Source organism: Geotrypetes seraphini, chromosome 8 (genome assembly GCF_902459505.1).
Source record: "Geotrypetes seraphini chromosome 8, aGeoSer1.1, whole genome shotgun sequence".
Taxonomy (NCBI): domain Eukaryota; kingdom Metazoa; phylum Chordata; class Amphibia; order Gymnophiona; family Dermophiidae; genus Geotrypetes; species Geotrypetes seraphini.
The window spans coordinates 82,345,710-82,367,139 of record NC_047091.1 but is presented as its reverse complement, the minus strand read 5'-3'; the positions used below and the strand labels follow the sequence as shown (position 1 = coordinate 82,367,139).

General features: G+C 44.1%; 1 protein-coding gene across 2 annotated transcripts in view; it reads right to left on the bottom strand.

The window, feature by feature from the left end:
* The window catches only part of INTS5 (integrator complex subunit 5), a 63,791-nt gene extending 49,692 nt beyond the window's left edge, over positions 1-14,099 (bottom strand). Inside the window, exon 1 of one of the 2 annotated variants that reach the window (XR_004540269.1) lies at positions 14,044-14,099. Coding sequence is in view for 1 of the 2 variants with exons in the window: in XM_033953777.1 (XP_033809668.1) it covers positions 14,044-14,066 (23 nt within the window). In the remaining variant the exon portion in view is untranslated. The remainder of the gene's footprint in view (positions 1-14,043) is intronic. The other variant, XM_033953777.1, reaches the window with a different exon arrangement.
* Positions 14,100-21,430: the final 7,331 nt, after the last annotated feature.

Here is a 21,430-nt window from a genome sequence, read left to right as displayed (position 1 = left end):
TGTTAAAGGTAATGATTATTTTTCACCTTTCAATAAAATACAGCTTTTAACTCTGTTAAGTTCACTCATTCCGTACCATCTTTTAATCATTGTAAACTGCACAGATCTTCACGGTCCTGAGGTATATAAATTGTTATTATTAAAAATTGTCCAAATATGAATGATTAACCTATTAAACTGGAAATAGTTCACCTCTCAATAATTTCATAATTATTCATCTATGTATTTCTAATAGTATAACCAAATCAGTAATTTTTTGACAGAACTGTAAAACTTATCTAAAAAGTTATTTTTCAAAAAATGAAGTCTTCAGCTGGTTGTAAATATTAAGATTATACCAGCAAGAATGAAATCTTTCTTTTAGGGTGGATTCATCATTCTTAATTTTACTTTATGGAGAATGTTTCTTTTTTTCATTAAAAAAAAACAAAAACAGTTTACAAAAGAGACTTGTGTATATTTTAGGGCTCCTTTGACTTTTCATCACGCGCTAACCCCCACGCTGGCTAAAAACTACCACCTGCTCAAGAGGAGGCAGTAGCGGCTAGAGTAAAAGGAGGGGTTATGTGCAGTATTGCTTGTATTTATAACATCTTTACTCAGGTGTGAAAATTTTTCTATCTTCTGATGTGTTTTAATATTTATGTTTTTAGTGGTATATATTTATAATGTTTATGCGTTTTCATTTCCTGAATACTGTATACTGAACCTTTTTTGGATAAGTATGTAACCTTTATGTGTCTTGTCAATCTGTGTTGAATTTTTTAATTTTTAAAATTCATTATTTTATTATATTATGATGTTTATAATTTCATGTTTTTATGTATGTTTTTAGTGCATGTTTTGACCCCTGAAGCAGACATATGACACTCTGAAACACAGTGCTGTGTCGGGTCAATACTCTTTGTGGATGGACATATAATAAATGTTTTTTAATTACTTTGGTCTTTTTTTGGCTCTTCTTCATTTGGAAAAAAACATTGTTTAATCCCACTTTTTTGTGTGACATGTGTATGAACATTTACATTATGCACATCTATGCTTATAGATGACTATCTCTGGGAAAAGAACAAAAAATGAGGTTTTAATGAATTCTGTTAGAGCAAATAATGGGGTCCTTTTACTAAGGCGCGCTAGAATATAATGGACGCATTAGCGTTTAGCACATGCTAAAACGGCAAGCATGCCTTAGTAAAAGAACCCCAATGTGTAATACAACAGTCCAAACCTAATCCATTAACGTGAAAAAAAAATTAAAACAAGTTGCAGACGTTCAAGAATGTAACTTTGCAGACTGCTGATGGATCCATTTCATGAGAAACTGGCCAGTCTCAAGATTTTGGATCTGCTATTTTAGTCACATATGGGTAAATTATCTTTATTGAAAGCTTCTATACGACTACTAGTGACAGAGTCAATTCATTGTGCTTTTCATGCAAATCTGAGATGGTTTTCAAAAACAGATTCAGATGTTTCCACTAACTAACCCCCTCCCTTACTAACACGCAGCACGGGTTTTAGCGCTGGCAGCGGCGGTAACTGATCCGACGCTCATAGAATTCCTATGAGCATCGGAGCAGTTACCACCACTGCTGGTGCTAAAACCCATGCTACGCGTTAGTAAAGAAGTGTGTACGCTATATTCTAGTCATTAATGCATGTTGTTCAAGTTTGTGGTTAATCATTCTTATGTTCTTGTGTACCTTTTATCTATTTGTACTATATAAACATCCTAAATAATGCTAGCATGCAATGTATGGTGTTCCAGGTTTATAGTTAACCTTCTAACAAAGGCCCTCTTTTACAAAGACGCGCTAAGCGTTTTAGCACGGATTTAGCACGCTTTAAATCAATGCGTGCGCTAACTGCTAATGTGTCCATAGGATAACATTCATGCGTTAGCATTTAGTGCACGCTAAAAAGCTTAGCGCACCTTTGTAAAAGAGGGGATAAGAATACAATATATACACTATCCTAAGTAGGTTAACCAGTTTAACTATGTATACTAAATTTACATGCATCCTGAATAGTTCTATCATAAAATAAAAGAACAATAAAAGCACAGTAATATGAAAAGCATATAAACACAATTACATAAATATATTACAAAATAATGTATACTAAAACAGACCACCTGTTTGGTACATGTTAAATGTAGCCAAGACCAACATAACAAGTATAAAACATCAAGCATACATGAATAAAAAGATGGCACAGTTAGTTGCCACAGTGAATATACCAAGGAATAAATTAGATTAATAAAATTATAGAAGGCATAAACATAACAACACGTACTGACTTCTCTCATAAGCTGTCAGCTCCTTGTATTCATTGTGACCTGATACACTGGACTCCTCCACCTGCTCACAGCTCTTTCTCAGTAGGCTGCCGGTCATACTCCACTGTCTGGCAATGCCTCCACCTCAGCGGACCACCGGATGCGCACCAAGACAGTTGGAGGCGTGAAAACGCAGCCAGCACACTGCGGAACACCGCTGAGCCCCCCCCCTAAGCATGCCTAACGGTTTGCGCTCGACCTCTGCTTAACAGAAAGTGTTGGGACCGCTCCTTTTCAATATATTTATAAATGACCTGGAGGCGGGAACAAAATGCGAGGTCATTAAATTTGCAGACGACACCAAACTATACAGCAGGGCTGAAACAACGGAAGACTGTGAAAATCTCCAAAAGGATCTGACGACACTGGAAGAGTGGGCCAATAAGTGGCAAATGAGTTTTAACATAGGGAAGTGTAAGAGGAAAAAAGAACCCGATGTTCAGCTACAAAATGGGGGGATCACTGCTGGGGGTAAGTAACCTTGAAAGAGACCTGGGAGTAATGGTGGATACAACACTGAAGGCATCGGCACAATGCGCCACAGCCTCAAGGAAAGCAAACAAAATGCTCGGAATCATTAAGAAGGGCATCACAGCCAGGACAAAGGAAGTCATCCTGCCACTTTATTGCGCAATGGTGCGCCCACATCTGGAGTACTGTGTCCAGTATTGGTCACCACACCTCAAGAAAGACATGGCAGTACTCGAGGGAGTCCAGAGAAGAGCAACTAAACTGATAAAGGGTATGGAAAACCTCTCATATACTGACAGGCTAAAAAAGCTGGGGCTATTCTCCCTTGAGAAGCGGAGACTTAGAGGAGACATGATAGAAACCTTCAAGATCCTGAAGGGCATAGAAAAAGTGAACAGGGACAGATTTTTCAGATTATGGGGAAGCACAAGTACAAGGGGGCACTCAGAGAAATTGAAAGGGGACAGGTTTAGAACAAACGCTAGGAAGTACTTTTTCACCCAGAGGGTGGTGGATATGTGGAACACACTTCCAGAAGCTGTGATAGGCCAGAACAAGTTACATGGCTTCAAAGAAGGTTTGGATAGGTTCCTAGAGAATAAGGGAATTGAAGGGTACAGATAAGAATTAAGGATAGGGATAGGAGTAGAGATAGATTAGAAAAATAGTCTAGGACCACTGCTCAGGCAATGGGCCTGATGGGCCGCCGCGGGAGCGGACCGCTGGGCGCGATGGACCTCTGGTCTGACTCAGCGGAGGCAACTTCTTATATTCTTATGTTCTTACTACTTCAGGGACGGTCCTGAACTCCAAGGAAAACTATGTAGACTGGCTAACAGGTACCCAAAAAGGGATCGGCCTGTCAGCTACAGACCAAAGCCTGTGAATTCTCAAGCAGGCAGAGCTCCAAAATTGCTTCAAACACAAAATTACCCAAAAAGGGGATATTACATCAAATTTAAAACAATAAAATGGGGAGAGCAGAACACATACAACTGCAGACATGCTTGCAGAAGGAAAGACTGTAGAAAGCGCTAAACCAATCAGTAAAATACTACAGAGGCTGAGTGAAAAATCCGGAGTGGATTCCTTCTGCAGAGCAAATGAGTATGGGGAAATAACCCTATTGTCTAAAATGTCTCACCTATTGCAATGGAATCTAGTTTCTGGTTTTTATCTATACATTCCTTTTCTGCACTCAGTTAAGCTCCAGAGTTTTATTTTTTTTATTTATTAATTTTCAAACTTACATGTTTCATTACATTAAAGTATCCACTTTAACAATAATCAACAAGAAAAATAAACTTTGGCTAATTATGCTCAAGTCCTCCAATGAAATCCAAAATGTTAAGATTTAGCGAGCAAAAAAGGAGATTATATTAAAGAATAATGCTGGCTATAGAGCTGAGTACGAAGGTGCATATTTCATTTTACTAAGTCTCAAGTTTTTCCATCTCTAAGCGGGATAACAACAAAAAAGTTGTCAACTGACTTGGCAAAAAAAGACATATTTAACAGCACGGTAGCACACAATACACTTACAAGGATACCGTAAGTAAAAAGTAGCACCCAAGGATGTAACCCCAGGTTTAATCAAAAGAAATTTACGGTTACGCTTCTGCGTCTCCCATGCAAGATCAGCCTTAAGGATCATAAATTATGTTTGTCTGTTTTTAAAGAAAAGTTTCAACAACCATATTTTATCAATTGAGAGAGCTACAGATATAATCAAAGTAGATGGCACTGCTGCCTCTTTATCTGATATCTCCAGCATTTCTGATACATTCAAAAGCTCCCGATCTGGAGAACTTTTTTGAGATTGATTTTTATCAGGGAGATAATATACATGAGAAAATGGAGGTAGCGTTTCCTCTGAGGAGAGGAGGACAAGGAGGAGAAAGAGAGCGGAGAGGGAGGCAAACAGAGAGAGAGGCGTGGGAGAGCAGAGCAAGGCGCTGAGCAGCGGAACAGCGCCAGAACAGGAGAAAGGTTCTTCGGGGCAGTGGCAAGAGTAACTCCGCCCACCCCCACCGCATCAGCAGCTAGCGACCGGTTCCTCCATAAAAAGAGGCGAGCCAATGGGCGCAGCTGCACGAGGAGAAGAGAACAAGGAGGAGAAAGAGAGCGGAGAGGGAGGCAGAGAGAGAGGCGTGGGAGAGCAGAGCAAGGCGCTGAGCAGCGGAACAGTGCCAGAGCAGGAGTAAGGTTCTTCGGGGCAGCGACGAGAGTAGCTCCGCCCACCCCCACCGCGTCAGCAGCTAGCGACTGGGCTCCTCCATAAAAGGAGGCGAGCCAACGGCGCGCAGCCGTTCGGCGCGCGGCGAGAGCACCTTTGCGAAGAGCCTTAAGAAGAGCCAAGTTGCAGACGGCAGGACAACTAGGGGCAGCAAGGTAAGAACAACACATAGCTAAATAGCAACAGACAGCACACAGCACACTAGCAACAGACAACACACAGCGAGCAGGCGAACCAACACAAGCAGGCTAATCAACACCCGGCACATAGCTAACCAACACCCGGCACATAGCTTGCTAGCAACACCCAGTACATAGCTAACTAGTAACAGGCAGCACACAGCGAGCGGGCTAACCAACACAAGCAGGCAAAACCAAAGCAGGTGAAACCAACACACAACAGGCAATAAAACCATCACAAGCAGGCAGGCAGACTTTTCTTTCAAACTCTCAAACTAGCTAACAGGCAGCCTTTTCAACTAACTAACTAACTAACTAACAAGACCTACATAACAACTTGAAAATGGCAGGGAGAACAAGAAGCACCAAGACTGCAATCAAGACCGGCATTCCAGTCACCGAAGGGACCCAGGGGAAGGCCACGGCCTACGTACAGACGGAGGATAACCCACGCAGTCTCTATGCAGACAGAGGAGGTGGACCAGCTAGACGGAGCCATCTTACAGGAACTGAGGAACCTAATCGAGGAGGTGAAGCACTTGAGAAGCATCTGAGAGGATGAGGCCTTCATCGATGGAGTCATCCAGGAGCTGTCCCAAATCACCGAGCAGGCGCAAGACAAGTCCATCCTTGAGACGCCCAAACCCTCAACCTTGAAACCAACGATTGGGGTACAGGAAATGGCTGGAGACGCTGATTCCTGGCAGCTGGTAACCTCCTCCACAGGTAAGCATAGGAGACCCCCCACCCCTTTTTCAATTTCTTCATCTTCTTCTTTTTCTTACCAACAGGGCAGTTTCACATGAACCCCACAACTCACTCTGAAGAATAGATTTCAGATCTTACAGGAAGGGACTGCCGACGAGGAACAGGATGAGGTCCAACTCACAGCTCCAGTTCCGGGGACAACTGATCGGCTCCCCCCGAAGAAGCGCAGAGTAGTAGTCATTGGGGACTCCATGCTGAGGGGCACCGAGGGACCAATCTGCAGACCGGATATGCAGTCAAGGGAGGTTTGCTGTCTGCCTGGAGCAAGGATCCGAGATGTCACCGTCTGTCTAGATAGACTTCTCATGCTCCAGGACCACTTCTCCATGCTTCTCATCCACGTCGGAACGAATGACACTGCCAGGAACACCCCAGAGAATATACCTAGAGACTTTGGAACCCTGGGAGAGAAGCTAAGGCGGACAGGAGCACAAGTGGTCTTCTCCTCGATCCTCCAAGTTAGAAGCAAGGGAAGAGCCAGGGATGAGCGTATCCAGAGGACCAACGAGTGGCTACACAGATGGTGCAGGGAAATGAACTTTGGATTTCTGAAACATGGAGAGGCACTGCAGGGACTTCAGGGACCAGACGGACTCCATCTAACCAGCAGAGGTAAGAACGTTTTCAGACACCGACTAGCCCGCCTGCTTCGCAGGGCTTTAAACTAGGTAAGTTGGGGGAGGGTACCAGTGCAGTAAGTAACTATCCTGAGGAGAGGAGTCGCAGCTCCACTTCTGAGTCCGAAGTAAGTACTCATATTGCTAACAATTCTTTAGGAGCCACACTAACTCAGATGGGAAACTCCCCACAGGGACCTAGAAATCACAAGGTATGGAGGGCTATGTATGCTAATGCACACAGTTTAGGCAACAAAATTCTAGAATTGGAGACCGAAATAATGAATGCTGACCTAGATGTGGTGGCGATTTCCGAGACTTGGTTCATGGACTCTCATGGGTGGGATATGGCTATACCGGGTTACAAGACAGAGAGGGCAAGTTAGAGGGAGGGGTAGCACTATACACTAAAGATGACATCAAAACTACGAGAATCACAGATGTCAAGTACACCGGGGAATCCCTCTGAGTAAACCTGGCCAGAGGCAACGAAAAATGCCTGTATCTTGGTGTAATATACAGACCTCCAAGACAACTGGAAGACAAAGACACAGAATTAATCAAAGACATAGAGAATATCACTTTACAGGGGGACACTGTACTGCTAGGAGACTTCAATATGCCAGATACAGATTGGAACTCACTCTCAGTGACAACCAGCGGCAGCAGAAGCCTATTAACCTCCATGAAGGGAGCACGACTCAAACAATTGGTATTGGAGCCCACTAGGGCCCATGCGATACTGGACCTGGTACTCACTAACGGAGAAAGCGTCTCAGAGGTATCCAGCGATCACAACATGGTATGGTTCAACCTCAGGTGAGGTTTCACTAAATCAAGCACGACAACAAAAGTACTCAACTTTCGAGGCACTGACTTCAATTGCATGGGAGATTTCGTCCATCGGGCACTACAAAACCAAGCTGTGACCGATAATGTGGAAGCTATGTGGTCAACCTTGAAATATACCCTACATGTAGCAACAAACCGCTACATAAAATCAGTAAGTAAACGGCGAAGAAACAATATACTCCAATGGTTCACCGCAGAGATCTCAGACCTTGTTAAAGAAAAGAAACAAGCATTTATTTCCTACAAACATTCGCAGAAAATGGAGGCCAAAATAGAATATATGGCCAAGTCTACAGCTGTCAAAGCGGCAGTCAGAGAAGCCAAGCTTCAAGTTGAAGAAAACCTAGCAAAGAACATTAAGAAAGGGGACAAATCCTTCTTCAGGTATATTAGTGACAGAGAGAAACACGGATGGGATAGTACACCTCAAAAAACCCAGACGGAAATTACGTAGAATCAGATTCAGATAAAACCGAACTATTAAATGAATACTTCTGCTCAGTCTTCACCTGCGAGGCTCCGGGTTCCGGTCTACAGTTGCAGGCAAAGCAAAGCTTGGAAGACCCGTTTCGGAATTTCGAGTTTACACCAGGGGACGTCTACGGCGAACTATTAAGACTTAAGGTGAACAAAGCCATGGGACCGGACAATCTACACCCAAGAGTGCTCAGGGAGCTGTGTGACGTCCTAGCGGAACCATTATCCATACTCTTCAATCTCTCCCTGAGTACGGGAAGAGTTCCCTTGGACTGGAAAACAGCTAACGTCATTCCTCTGCACAAAAAGGGGTGCAGGGCAGAGGCTGCGAATTACAGACCAGCGAGTCTCACATCAATAGTGAGTAAACTCATGGAAACACTAATCAAACGCAAATTAGACACGATCCTGGACGAGGAGAATCTACGCAATCCCCACCAACATGGTTTCACCAAGAATAGGTCCTGCCAATCCAATCTCATCAGCTTCTTTGACTGGGTAACAAGAAAGCTGGATTTATGAGAGTCCCTGGACATTGTGTACCTGGACTTCAGTAAAGCCTTTGATAGCGTCCCCCACCGCAGGTTATTGAGCAAGATGAAATCGATGGGATTAGGTGAAACACTAACCGCATGGGTCAATGATTGGCTAAGTGGTAGACTTCAGAGGGTGGTGGTTAACGGTACCCTCTCTAAAACGTCGGAGGTGACCAGTGGAGTGATGCAGGGCTCGGTCTTGGGCCCGATCCTTTTCAACATATTCATAGGAGACCTGACCCAGGGGCTTCAAGGTAAAATAACATTGTTCACCGATGACGCCAAACTATGTAACATTGTAAGTGACAGCAATTTGACAGACAGTATGATGCAGGACCTGCTTTTATTGGAACACTGGTCCTTGACCTGGCAGCTGAGCTTCAACGCTAAAAAATGCAAGGTCATGCACCTTGGCAACAATAATCCGTGCAGAACGTACACATTGAATGGTGAGACCTTGGCTAGAACTGCAGCAGAACGAGATTTAGGGGTGATCATTAGTGAAGACATGAAAACTGCCAATCAAGTGGAGAAGGTTTCATCCAAGGCTAGACAAATGCTGGGTTGTATCCGTAGAAGTTTTGTTAGTCGGGAGCCCAAGGTCCTAATGCCATTGTACAGAACCATGGTGAGATCTCATCTGGAGTACTGTGTACAATTCTGGAGGCCACATTACCGTAAAGATGTGCTGAGAGTTGAGTTGATTCAGCGAATGGCAACCAGGATGGTCTCGGGGCTCAAGGATCTCTCGTACGAGGAAAGGCTGAACAAATTGCGGCTGTACTCTCTCGAAGAACGCAGGGAGAGAGGAGACATGATTGAGACATTTAAGTATATCACTGGTCGTCTCGAGGTGGAAGACGATATTTTCTTTCTTAAAGGGCCCTCGTCCACAAGAGGGCATCCGCTGAAAATCAGGGGCGGAAAATTTCATGGTGACACCAGAAAGTATTTCTTTACCGAAAGAGTGGTTAATCATTGGAATGAGCTCCCAGTGCAGATGATCGAGGCCAGCAGCGTGCCAGATTTTAAGAATAAATGGGATGCCCATGTTGGATCTCTAAGAGGGTAGAGCTAAGGGGATGAGTTATCAGAGTGTGATCTTTCAGAGGGTTAAGGGGGAGGGTCAATAGAGTAGGCAGACTTGATGAGCTATGGCTCTTTTCTACCGTCATTTTTCTATGTTTCTACGTTTCTCTTAAGTATTTCTCTAGGAGTTACCAACGTAAGCCTAAGGAAATTAATCAATCTTAAGTTATTATACCATGAATTATTTTCAAGCATTTCCACTTTTCTTCTAAGATTGATATTATCCTTCATCAAGTTCTCATGCAATTGTTTAAAAGTTATCATGTCCTGTTCATGTTTCTGAAGCAAAGAATTAGAGGCAGTCACTTCATTTTTCAAATCTTTTAACTCTTTAGAATGTTCAAGTAATTTCCCTTCAATATGCTGAAGATTGGGACTTATGGCCTTCACAAAACCGGCCATATGATCCCATAAAGACTCCAGGGTTACCACCAAGGGTTTTTCCAAGTGGTATTAAAGGTTTGCTAGTGAAAAGGTGCTCGCCAGTCTGTGGATTTTCTTGTTGTCCACCCGCTTGGCCCAATCCATCCTCCGAAGTTGGAATTTCCCCAATTGGACTCCCTTGAATCGGAACTCCAACCTCCAGACTCATCGCTGAAATAATATTCGCCTCTGGAGAGTGAAATGGTTCATAGACAACCCCGCGAAAGACAAAGGCGCGCGCCGACAACTGAGCGCAAGACGGAGGCGCGCGCCGAAGAAAATTACAGTTTTTAGGTGCTCCGATTGGGGTTTTTGTTGGGGAGCCCCCCAGTTTACTTAATAGAGATCGCGCCGGCATTGTGGGGGGTTTTGGGGTTGTAACCCTCCATATTTTACTGTAAACTTAACTTTTTCCTTAAAAACAGGGAAAAAGTGAAGTTTTCAATAAAATGTGGGGGGTTACAACCCCCCAAACCCCCTACAATGCCCCCACAAAGCGGCATGATCTCTATTAAGTAAAGTGGGGGGGTTCCCCCCCACGCCCCCCCCGTCGGAGCCCTAAAAACAGTAATTTTCTGCGGCGCACGCCTCCGCGCTGCGCTCAATTGTCTGTGTGCGCCTTTGTCCCGGCGCGCTTTTGACCTGACACCGAGTGAAACACCCAAAGCTCCAGGGTTTCCACACCCCTTGGAGAACTGGTAATCTGAGGCTGCGGGGGCGGAACCCTTAAGTCTCAAGAGCTCCTCGATATTTCTGAGAAGTGCACTGCGCTGCGGCAGCTGTGCACCAGCCTCTCCGTGTCGGTATCTTAGATAAGTAGAAGAAAAGTTTGGCTTCAATAACGCACAGCTCTAGAGTGATCCTCTCAGCGCATCCAGCCTATCCTAATATACCTCCAGTATTTTATAATAGGAAATGAGCAACCCGCATTTTAGAGTCTTGACGCCACCTCTGTAATTGTTCTCTTAATATTTTAATTAATCAATTAGATATGTAACAATTTTATAACGCTTATAAATATATTAATTTCATCAAATGGATGCGAAGTTTTAGTCCAGTGGGTTATTCCCACATAAGATGTTTTCATTCACCATGTTTATACATAGGCTTCTTTGTGTTCCTTACTTCAAAGCGACTAAGTCACACAGCTCGCACAGTAGCTGATTGAGACCATTTTGACAGAGAATACACTAACATTTTTAAAGAAGTAGTCACACTATACCATGATATTTTACCATATTGAAAATTGACTTTATGATGTTAGATGAGCTCATATCTCGATCACCTGAAGAAATATAAAATAATTCAAACAATCGTTTTTCTAATTGATATTTGTGATGCATTCTATAAGAAACCATTGGACATCTGCTCAAAATCTCATGTATTAACTAAAACTAAAGATGTATTTAATATGTGTAGATTCACTGGTTGTCTTGTCTGTTTCATTTGTTTAATTGACTGCTTGACTCAGGCACCACAGTCATAAGGTATGTTTACGTTTCTCACTTCACTTTTTTCTTCCCTTATTCCTGCATCCCCCTTTTTTCCCTCTTTTTATCTTCATTTGACCTTTTTTTTGTTTGTTCTTCCCCTTTTTTGTCTCAAAATTGATGATAAGCACTTTGTAATTTTGTCATTTAATTACTTTTCTGTACAGAGAAAGATATTGTGATATACTATACTGCATCAAGGCTCAGGTACACCTTTGTAACATTTAAGATTTGTATATGTTTTCATGACTTTTGTACTGCATTTACTGCTAAGCAATGTTACATATCCTAGAATATGTTTCAAATCTGCACCCATTGACTGGTTGCACTTTAGAAAGCAAGCTGTTAGGAACATTTCATAAGGTCTCAGATTTTGTGTCCTCATATTTACATGTCACACATATGTTACCATTGTTTTTTATCGTGTTAGTATTATATTTTAATTTTTATTGGAAGGCCCTTACGGTTTTATAATTTTACTTCAAAATTTTCATTTTTCATATATCAATTTTGTTAGTTGTCAATTAAGTCAACATGCTTTTATTTTTTAAGCTGTTCTTAATTTGTTTCTATTTAAGTTTAAATAAAAAATTGTTTCCTTGTATGTTTATAGAATCCTGAGGCAGGCGTGTCGAGTCTTGTTCACAATAAAGATATTGAGCACTACAGGTCGCCTTCTCTGTTCCTTTGTGTGTCTACCTAGATGAAGCCTCACCAATAAATTGCACAGAGGCATTATTACTTCCACTTATTTCTCTCCTGGGGTTATTACTCTCCCGTAGACTCCTAGTATCCCTCTGGCTCTTGCCAACCCTTTATCACACTGTTTTGCCTTCTTGAGATCCTCAGATTATATATACCATATAGTCTCTTGTACTGTCATGTTCTATATTTCAATTCTGCCTCTTCTTTTTCTCCTTTAAGTGACATATCCAAAAAAGCATGGTCACCTTGCTTTATCTCCTATTTTTAACACAGCTTATACCATTTGCTGTCCTGGCTTTTTTCCTACATCTTGTAGCATGATATATGGTATATGAAAATAGACAGCAGCAACAGGGTGTCTGGACTATCCAATCTGTTCAGTTACTTGTCTATACTTCTAAAACTATTATCACAACTGCTATAGAACAAGTATGCAGACCTTGCTACAGCAGGCTCATAAGAAAAGGATGAGGTGCTGCTAGTGGGTGTGTTGGATTTCTTATACCCAAGTTTGCAGGGAAAGGATGAGATGCAAGCATTAAGTGTGCAGGATCCTTCACAGCAGTGATGCTCTGGGGTTGTACATAAGTTGGAAAATAGTGCTTTTGGTAGTTTACATGTGTTGGGGAAGGTGGCTAATAGGGAATGATGTGGAGGGATCCAGAGATGCCAAATCTCAGTTATTTGAGCCCTTTTCTCACTCATTAGAGCAGTGTCTTACAAACTTTTTTTTTTTATCTCCAGCACACTAATGGAGCAAGTGCTTTTTTGTGGCACACAAAAAAAAGAGGACATGTGGCCCCATTTCGCTCCTACCCTCACATGAACCTCGACTTGTCTTCCTTCCCTGAGCTCAAGGCCGCTAGAGGGCCTCCGAGCAAGCATGGACATCGACGCGATTATGTCACATGCATGTCAACATCACATTGACATCTGCACATGCTCGGAGGCCCTCTAGATGCGGCCTCAAGTTCAAGGAAGACAAGACGATATTTGTTTGGGGGCGGAGAGGCACCTGCAGTGACACTCATGTTCTTGAATCCCTGGCAACACAGTAGTGTGCCACATCATGACACACTACTGTGCTATAGAACACAGTTTGCGATACATTGCATTAGAGCCTCAATGCCAGTGCCAGATTACTACTATAAAATTGTTTCATTTTTGCCTTCTCTCTATATAAATATAATTTCAGAGGAACCAAAGAAAAGCAACTATCATTTTATGCTGCTCTTTTTCATTTGGAAAGCAATATGTCACTCAAATCTTTCTAGATTTTTATCCTACAGCAGGGGTGTCAAATGTCGTTCCTTGAGGGCCACAATCCAGTCGGATTATCAGGATTTCCCAAATGAATATGCATGAGATCTATTAGCATACAATGAAAGCAGCACATGCAAATAGATCTCATGCATATTCATTGGGGAAATCCTGAAAACCCGACTGGATTGCGGCCCTCGAGGACTGACATTTGACACCCCTGCCCTAGAGATACTATCTTAAAAAACAACAAATACTTAGGTTTTCAATCTCATTCTTTAGGGCGGACCACCCCTGCCATCTTCTAGGGATCTGAATTGTGCAAATGAGTTGGGGCACAGTACCATTAATCAACAAAGTTTTCTCATTATCCCACTACAGAATTCAATCAAATTATAGTTTGAAATCTTACAGTAGTAAACAAGAAGATCTCCCGCAAAGGAATCCTACACTCTTAAGTGAACTGAGAACTGTACAGTTCATGGAGCGTTCAAACTCTCATACAAGAAAAAATTACATTATACTTAAAAGAAGCTCACTACGGGGTGTTTCAGATGAATACTAATCACTCCCCAACCTGGTTAACCCGGAAGCCCGCTCACCTCCCAACCACCGCCGCAGCCATCTTGGAATAGCACGTGAACTTCTAGGGTCCCTCCCCTCCGTAGTGTCAGGCGTATCAACTGTCAGTCATTGGGCCCCACCCTAGTAGGGCGGATCCACGGTTTTCTCGCCCAATTGGGCTAGCTGTTTACCCGACTTGCGGAAAATTTAAAGCCGTTGCGGTGTTGAGTTCCAGGAAACCGTAAAAATGGTTCAGATCTAAGTCAATCGCCTTTTTAAAGCGGGCTTTTATTATTTTGAGTTTTCAATTAGTATCGCTGCATTTGTTATTCACGTTCTTCCCCCGCCCCGCCCCCCCCCCCCGACATCACTCTTCTTTCTTTCGGAGCCGCAGCAGGAAGGTGCGTGAAGGTCCAGCGATGGCTGCTAGTTTGGAAAAGCTTGATAAAAGGGGCCTTTCAAATTTTGCATAATATTAGGGAACATGCACCACTTTTTATGTGGTGTTGCATTGTATGCATTCTGGCTTCTTGGTGGTTCAGTTTAATTTGTCTACATACTATATTTCTATTTTTGGTTTGAGTGAAATGGTGTGGTGGCCATGTTAGTCCAATTTTCAAGGCAATATATAGAAATAAAACAAAGGAAATAAGGTATTATTTATTTAAAAATGTATATACCGCATAAAAACTATGGTTTACAAAATTACATGCATACATATTAAAAATACTAAAACATATTTCGACAGAACAAACAATAACACATTAACTAACAGTATCATTATTAAAACCTTTTTTATTGGACTAACTCTATGCATTTTATGATGAACTTTTGAAGGTAGCCATGCGTCGTCTAGCATGGTTACGTATTGTTGACATGGATCCCAATCTTCAAGATCGATTGGCAAATCTACCTTGTCAGGGCAATGAATTATTTGATGATTCTATTGAAGCAGCTACCAAGCGGCTTTCAGAACATGAACGCTCTTTTGCTTCCCTCATTCGACCAAAAACCAAACCTGCACCAACTAGAGGTTTCAAACAGACTCCACGTCATTATCCTCAGAAAACAACTCCTGCTTTTTCCAGACCTCCTCCTCGTCGTCCCCCTCAACAACAGCAACAACAAAAGTCTCAGACTCCTGCTGCCACCAAACCTGCTCAGTCTTTTTGACAATCTCAACATGAGCATTCCAATTTCTCTGTTTCCAAATTCTCCCCTCCCCATAGGGGGTCGCCTTTCCACATTTTATCACCAGTGGGAGCTCATCACATCAGATCTCTGGGTGCTTACCATCCTACGAGAGGGATACTCTCTTCGATTACTTCAGGTGCCTCCAGATCGCCATCCAAGAGAGTGTCCTTCCAATCAGTCGCATCTTCCCCTTCTTCTTCAAGAAGCTCGAGCTCTGCTTCTCCTATGAGCTGTGGAGGAAGTTCCTCTTTCCCAACGGAACTTGGGATTCTACTCCCGTTATTTTCTAGTTCCCAAAAAGACGGGGGATTTGCGACCGATCCTGGATCTCAGAGCTCTCAACAAATATCTAGTCAAAGAGAAATTTCGAATGCTCACTCTGCCAACTTTATATTCCTTAATGGATCAAGGGGATTGGATGTGTTCCCTCGATCTCAAAGAGGCGTATACTCATATCCCTATTCATCCAGCATTTCGCAAGTACCTCAGATTCCAAGTAGGAAGCCTTCATCTGCAGTACCGAGTTCTCCCCTTCGGGTTGGCTTCTTCTCCCAGGGTTTTCACAAAATGTCTCGTGGTGGTGGCTGCAGCTCTTCGCAACCAGGGTCTCCAAGTATTTCCATACCTAGACGACTGGCTCATCAAAGCTCCCTCTTTTTCAGGGGTTATTGCAGCGACCCAACAGACTATTCTTTTTCTACAAAGTTTGGGATTTCACATCAACTTTCCCAAATCTCAGTTGACTCCTTCTCAGTCTCTTCAGTTCATAGGAGCAACTCTGGACACTATCAATCTGAGAGCATACCTTCCACAACCACGTCAGGCCGCCCTTCTTCAGATTTCTCAACAAGTCTTCCAACTCTCAACTGTTCCAGCACGAAAGATGATGGTTCTGCTCGGTCACATGGCTTCTACAGTTCATGTGATTCCTTTTGCCAGACTTCACCTTCGTATTCTTCAATGGACACTGGCATCCCAATGACAGCAATCCGTGGATCCACCAACTCGACTGATTTCCATAACTCCTTCATTGCGGAAGTCTCTCCGTTGGTGGATGCTCTCTTTGAATCTTTCAAGAGGCTTGCTGTTCCACCCTCTTGCTCATCAGAAAGTCCTCACAACCGACTCGTCAACGTACGCATGGGGAGCTCATGTGGACGGTCTTCGCACTCAGGGTCTCTGGACTCAAGCAGACCTTCGGTGTCATATCAATCTGTTGGAACTCAGAGCGATTTTCTATGCTCTCAGAGCTTTTCAACATCTCCTTCACGACATGGTGATTCTTGTACGTACCGACAACCAGGTAGCCATGTATTATGTCAACAAACAGGGAGGGACGGGATCTCACTCCCTCTGTCAGGAAGCTCTGAAATTGTGGCATTGGGCAATTCTTCACAACATCTACCTCAGAGCTGTTTATATTCAGGGTCAACACAATTATTTGGCGGACAAATTGAGTCATCTACAGCCTCACGAATGGACACTCAATTCTCCTACTCTTCGCCAAATCTTTGCCCGTTGGGGAACTCCGCAGATAGATCTGTTTGCGTCACCTCTCAACTTCAAACTGCCTCATTTTTGCTCCCGCATCTATGCCCCTCAACGTCTCGAAGCGGATGCGTTTCTACTGGACTGGAGGAATCAGTTCCTTTATGCTTTTCCTCCGTTTCCTCTGATTCTCAAGACTCTAGTCAAACTGAAGTCAGAACATGCCACCATGATCCTCATAGCTCCTCGGTGGCCCAGGCAACCTTGGTTCTCCCTTCTACTTCAACTCAGCACCAGGGAGCCTCTTCTTCTACCAGTGTTTCCCTCTCTCCTCACGCAGAGTCACGGATCCTTAAGAACATAAGAAGTTGCCTCCACCGGGATCAGACCAGAGGTCCATCGCACCCAGCGGTCCGCACCCGTGGCGGCCCATCAGGTCCATGACCTGTCAAGTGTTCCCTGTCCTAAAAAACCTATCCTTACTTCTATCTGTATCCCTCAATCCCCTTTTCCTTCAGGAATTTATCCAAACCTTCTTTGAATCCCTGTAGTGTCTTCTGCCCCACCACAACCTCCGGGAGTGCGTTCCATGTGTCCACCACTCTCTGGGTGAAGAAGAACTTCCTGGCATTGGTTCTAAACCTATCCCCTTTCAGTTTCTCCGAGTGCCCCCTTGTACTTGTTGTTCCCCACAGTCTGAAGAATCTGTCCCTGTCTACCTTATCTATGCCTTTCAGGATCTTGAAAGTTTGTATCATGTCTCCTCTAAGTCTCCTCTTTTCCAGGGAGAACAGCCCCAGCTGTTCTAGCCTGTCGGCATACGAAAGGTTTTCCATACCTCTTACCATTTTCGTCGCTCTTCTCTGGACCCCCTCAAGCAATGCTATGTCCTTCTTGAGGTATGGCGACCAATACTGGACACAGTACTCCAGATGCGGGCGCACCATTGCACGGTACAGTGGCATGATGACTTCCTTTGTCCTGGTCGTGATACCCTTCTTGATGATACCCAGCATTCTGTTTGCTTTCTTTGAGGCTGTCGCGCATTGTGCTGATGCTTTCATTGTTGTATCCACCAGCACACCCAGGTCTCTTTCAAGGGTACTTACATCTAGCAATGTTCCCCCCATTGTATAGCTGAACATCGGGTTCTTTTTCCCAACATGCATGACCTTGCATTTCTCTATATTAAAATGCATCTGCCACTTTTTGGCCCACTCTTCCAGCTTCGTTAGGTCCCTTTGCTTCATCCCAATCTGCAGTCTCTACATTTAACAGCTTGGTACCTTTCTGCATAACAGACTTTTCTCAATTTTCTCCGTCTGTTCAAGATATCTTACTTGCTCCCTGGAAGCCGTCAACTAGACAATATTATGGCCAGAAGTGGACTAGATTCTCTGCTTGGTGTTCTACACGTCACTTACCACCCAGATCTTCCTCCTTGACATCCATTCTGGACTTCTTACTTCATTTGTCACAATCTGGACTTCAAACTACATCTATTCGAGTCCATCTTAGTGCTATAGCTGCTTTTCATCAGCCTCTGGATGGAAAACCTCTTTCTGCACATCCTATGGTTTCTCGCTTTATGAAAGGACTTCTCAATCTCCATCCACCACTTAAACTACCTCCAGTGGTTTGGAATCTCAATGTTGTTTTAGCTCAACTTATGAAACCTCCTTTTGAACTGCTTGACAAAGCCTACCTCAAGTATCTCACTTGGAAAGCTGTGTTTTTGATTGCCCTCACTTCTGCTCGAAGAGTCAGTGAGCTACAAGCTTTGGTTGCAGATCCACCTTTCACAGTTTTTCACCATGACAAGGTGGTCCTCCGTACTCATCCTAAATTCTTACCTAAAGTTGTTTCAGAATTTCACATCAATCAGTCTATTGTTCTACCTGTGTTTTTTCCAAAGCCTCATTTGCATCCTGGAGAAGCCGCTCTTCATACCTTGGACTGTAAACGTGCTTTGGCTTTCTACCTCCAACGCACTCAACTTCACAGAACATCTCAACTTTTCATCTCATTTGATCCAAACAAGTTGGGACGTCCTATATCAAAACGCACAATCTCCAACTGGATGGCTGCTTGTATTTCTTTCTGCTACACTCAGGCTGGTCTTCCTCTGCAAGGTCGAGTGACGGGCCACAAAGTTAGAGCTATGGCAGCATCTGTAGCTTTCCTCCGATCAACTCCTATTGAGGAAATCTGCAAGGCTGCCACTTGGTCCTCGGTTCATACTTTCACCTCTCATTATTGTCTGGATACCTTATCCAGGAGGGATGGCCACTTTGGCCAATCTGTTTTGCAAAATCTTTTTTCGTAAATTGCCAACTTCCCTACTTAGCTTGGAGGTCACCCATGTGTGGGAATATGCTGCCTGCTTGTCCTGGGATAAAGCACAGTTACTTACCGTAACAGTTGTTATCCAGGGACAGCAGGCAGATATTCCCACAACCCTCCCACCTCCCCTGGTTGGCTTCTTGGCTAGGTATCTGAACTGAGGATCCTCTCAGGAGATGCGCCCCCTAGTTCGGGCGGGAAGGCACGCGCGCATGCGCGGTGCAGTGCTCGAAAGATCGAGATCTTCAAGCAAGTTTGCTTTCGAGGCTGTCCGCTGCGGGGCTCCGTCGGTGACGTCACCCATGTGTGGGAATATCTGCCTGCTGTCCCTGGATAACAACTGTTACGGTAAGTAACTGTGCTATCAGAGCCCAGTCGTCAGAGTCCAGGAATACCAAGTAGTTCGCCAAGCCGTCCAGTTGCTTCAGCATCTCAGCTGGGGGGGAGGGAGAGTTTCACCTTTCAGAAGAGGCACCATGTTTGGATGTAATACCTAGAATATCACGGGATTGAACTAGGTGTTCCTTTCAGAGACATGCCAGTAGAAGCTTCTCTGGCTGATACATGCATTTCTGAACACACTTGCCCCAACAACCTGGCATTACTTGCAGGTCCTGGTGTCGATGTTCGCAACCATAGATGTGGTTCCCTGGGCGAGAGCCTGCTTCAAGAAATTCTTCTTTTCCATTGGAGTCTACAGAGGACTCTGCTACATTAACGACTTCCTTGGACAGCAGAAGCTCGTCACAGTCTAACCTGATGGTTGAATCCTCTCTTTCTGCAGAAGTTTCCCTCTGTATCTCTACCTGGGTGATCTTGATGGCGGACACTAGCCTTTACAGCTGGGGGTGGAGGTGGAACTTTGCGCAGACCATCTGGTCAAGGGATGTTGATTTCCTTCTCAGGGAAATTGGAGATTTGAGTAAAGCGGCTATCCCGGAATATGAGTTGTGCAGCTGAATTCTGGATGGATTGGAGGGGAGTGAGATGGTTAAGCAGAAGGTCTGAGAGTAGTGAGTTGCAGTAGTCTAAGCATGAGGTGATGAGAGTGTGGATAAGTGTTTTGGTAGTGTGCTCAGAGAGGAAAGGTTGGATTTGGTAATATTATGTAGGAAGAAGCGACAGGTTTTAGTGATATGTTCTTTCTGGGTGGTGAAGGAGAGAGAAGAGTCAAAGGTTCTCATTACGTTGGCGATTTTCCAGGAAGAGTCCCCTTGGACTGGAAAACCGCCAACGTAATCCCACTCCACAAAAAGGGCAGCAAGACAGAGACAGCAAACTACAGGCCAGTGAGTCTAACGTCTATAGTGTGTAAACTCATGGAAACACTGATCAAACGGAATCTTGACACAATCCTAGATGAGAACCTACGTGATCCCCACCAACACAGGTTCACCCAGGGTAGATCCTGCCAATCCAATCTTATTAGCTTTTTTGACTGGGTTACTAGACAACTGGATGCCGGGGAGTCACTGGACGTGGTATATTTGGACTTCAGTAAAGCATTTGATAGCGTCCCACACCGAAGGTTATTGAACAAGCTGAAATCGATGGGCTTGGGAGTGTGACAAACCTGTGGCCAGCTTTGTCCCTGTAAGGGATAAAAGCAAAACACGATCCCTGGTCAGAAGGGCTGACCAGGTTAAAAGTAAAAGTTTGGTTTTGGCTTACTACCCCTCAGACAGTGAGGTAGAGCAGGAGAGGCAGGAACATAGGTATATCCAGCAGAGAGCGCCATCACAGGACAGGTACCCTAGAAAGCCTGAGAGGACTCTTATGGAGAAGTGGAGTCCTAGGGCTGGAAGGTATGCTCATTACCAGCCTAGGAGAAACCTGAGTTATTTCCCTAGGGATTTCCTGCCTAACACAGCTGCTCTGAGGAGAGAGGGGTGGGGCTTTAACCAACATAAAACCAGAGTATGGAATCTTAGTAAGGAGAGCAGAGGGAGCAGGGAAAGCCGGGACGGAGCTGGGGCTAACGAGCTCAGGCAGCGGCTGGAGAGACAGCAGAGCTTGGAGGCAGATGAGGGGAAAAGTTTCTCTCCTCCAGCCCGCAGCAGTGAGGACGTGGAGATGACAGAGGACTACCTCAACTCCACCCCAGAGGCTGCTGAGCAGACAGAGGCTATGGACACTGCTGAGCCATTGCTGGAAGCTAGCCATTTCCCCACTGACATGGAGGTTAGTTGTTAAGGGGAAGGAAGCAAGGCTGTGATTGTGCTGTCTCCCGTAACCCAAGCCCAGCTGACAGAGATTAGGCGAAGGGCAGGGAAATCTCTCCGCTGCTACTCTGTATGACTGCCCGGAGAGCTTTGTTTGTTCAAGGAACTTTTATCTGTAGGGGTGTGAAAGCTCCATGGGAAAAACCCAAGTAAAGTTCACAGCTTATATAATGCCTTG